The 1,942-nt window shown below is 47.6% G+C and overlaps 1 protein-coding gene across 1 annotated transcript in view; it reads left to right on the plus strand.

Annotated features, from left to right (window-relative positions):
* Positions 1-1,942, plus strand: part of EMH_0017640 (uncharacterized protein) — a gene marked incomplete at both ends in the record, with an annotated part of 6,934 nt that overhangs the window by 1,879 nt on the left and 3,113 nt on the right. Inside the window, 2 exon segments of the mRNA XM_013500967.1 lie at positions 1-682; positions 1,329-1,505. Of these exon segments, the coding sequence (XP_013356421.1) occupies positions 1-682; positions 1,329-1,505 (859 nt within the window).

Genomic DNA, 1,942 nt, shown 5'->3' on the forward strand with positions numbered 1-1,942 from the left:
GGCAGCAGCAGCAGGAGCATCAGGAGCAGCAGCAACAGCAGCAGCAGCAGCAGCAGCAGCGGCAGCATCAAGCGTTCGGCCGTTGGTGAGCGAAGAGATGGCTGCACAGATAGCAGGGCAGATGTTGTGTGCACTGCGTTATTTACACAGCAGAGAGATCGCACACTGCGATATAAAACTCGAAAATATGTTGCTGGCAGCAGAATTAGACGACTCCGAAGCAACGGGAGACGGAGCGAGTAGCGAGGAGGAAGAAGCGGCGCTGATGGAGCAGCAGGAGCTGCAGCTGCAGCAGCAGCAGCTGCTGCAACAGGAACAGGAAAGAATCAACTGCGCAAGCAGCAGATCCCGCCCAGGCCTTCGACGGAACTTTGGTCACAGCAGCAGCAGCAACAGCATCACCAGCAACAGCATCACCAGTAGCAGCAGCAGCAACAGCTTAAATGCTCTTTCGGTGGTGCCGATGGTGATGAGGAAGCGGCGCGGCCTGGGGAACAGAGATAAAGATAGAGATAGAGAAACAGAAAGAAGCAGCAGAAACTTCTCGTTACCTTATGCTAGAGACAGCCCCAGCGACTCCACGCATTCTCTCGTCGGCAAATTCCGAAGAAAAAATTTAATTGTAAAGCTCGCAGATTTTGGACTTGCAAAGAAAATAGTACGGGGGAGACAAAGGCAGAAGGTTAGTCTTCACTCATGTTGACATTCCTTCTGTTGTGTTCGTTTCAGCTTCCTACCTTCGTCTCTGCCTCTGTCTTTCTCTCTCTTTCCCTCGCCAGCTGGCTGTCGCATACAGCCAGGGGCGGAGAGAGATAGTCTTTGGGTGTCTATCTTTCTCCGCCTCCCGTTATCTGTCTGTATCTGTCTCGCTGTATCTGTGCCTGCCTCTCGTTCTCTTTACACCTCTGTGACTATGCGCAGCTCGTGCCTTTGCTGTTCTCTTTCAGTTTTTCTGCTGCATGTTGCACTTCTCCCCTTGCCTGCATTTGGGGTTTCTGCTAATGATATTATGTTTACCACTTATATATACTGTTATCTATATCAAGTCGCTTTCTGTTGCGTTTCTCCCCTCTTTGAAATTTCTCTTCGAGTGACCCGCAAATTCCTCTTTAGTTATGTTCCGTTGTGTTTCGCGTTTGAAATTCCTCTTTGAGTCATTTTCTGTTATTTCTTGTGTTCGGGATTCGTCTTCGTTGTATTTCTCCTTTGGCGTTCTTCTCGCAGGCATGAGCTGTTCCGTTTCTCGTTTGAAAGTCGTGATTCATACATTGTTGTATTTCTTGTTTTAAATCCCTATTTTTTGCGTCGTTTGCTGTTTTGTTTCTCAGGTGTTCGCCAATCTGTCTGTTGAGGGCACCCTGTACTACCGCTCTCCCTGGCAGATTCTGCACGGGGTGGAGGGGGACGAGCGCAGCGATTTATGGGCGTTGGGTGTCGCTCTTTTTATTCTTTTTTCGGGGCATCCGCCTTTCAACGGAGACGATAAAACCTCCATTGATCAGGCTGTGCGTGAGAAAGTTGGGGGCTGTCTAGCAGTAGCAAACGATCCGTCACACTGACACCAAACCCTAGGCTCTAAACCCCAGAAACTAGCAACACACGCACGCGCACGAATGCGAACCGAGACGAATAAGACTCACAGAGAGATGAATGCATACAATACACCCAAGAAACACCGACGGACACACACAGATAAAACTCAATCAGACGAGTAGAGGGGAGGGGGCTTACGCATCAATCAATTTAGCTTGCAGGGTGCAACGAGGGGAGCCGCTTTGTCGTGCATCCATACATATCATACTATCCTAAGGATAACCATACCCTTCAAACACTATATATACATGATAAATCCATAATAATTCTACGAAAAACATTTAATATATATGCAGTAAATATAGAGTAAATAAATATACAATAAACATATAATCTTTACAAAGTTTTC

Source organism: Eimeria mitis, genomic scaffold (genome assembly GCF_000499745.2).
Source record: "Eimeria mitis Houghton genomic scaffold, Emh_scaff610, whole genome shotgun sequence".
Lineage (NCBI taxonomy): Eukaryota > Apicomplexa > Conoidasida > Eucoccidiorida > Eimeriidae > Eimeria > Eimeria mitis.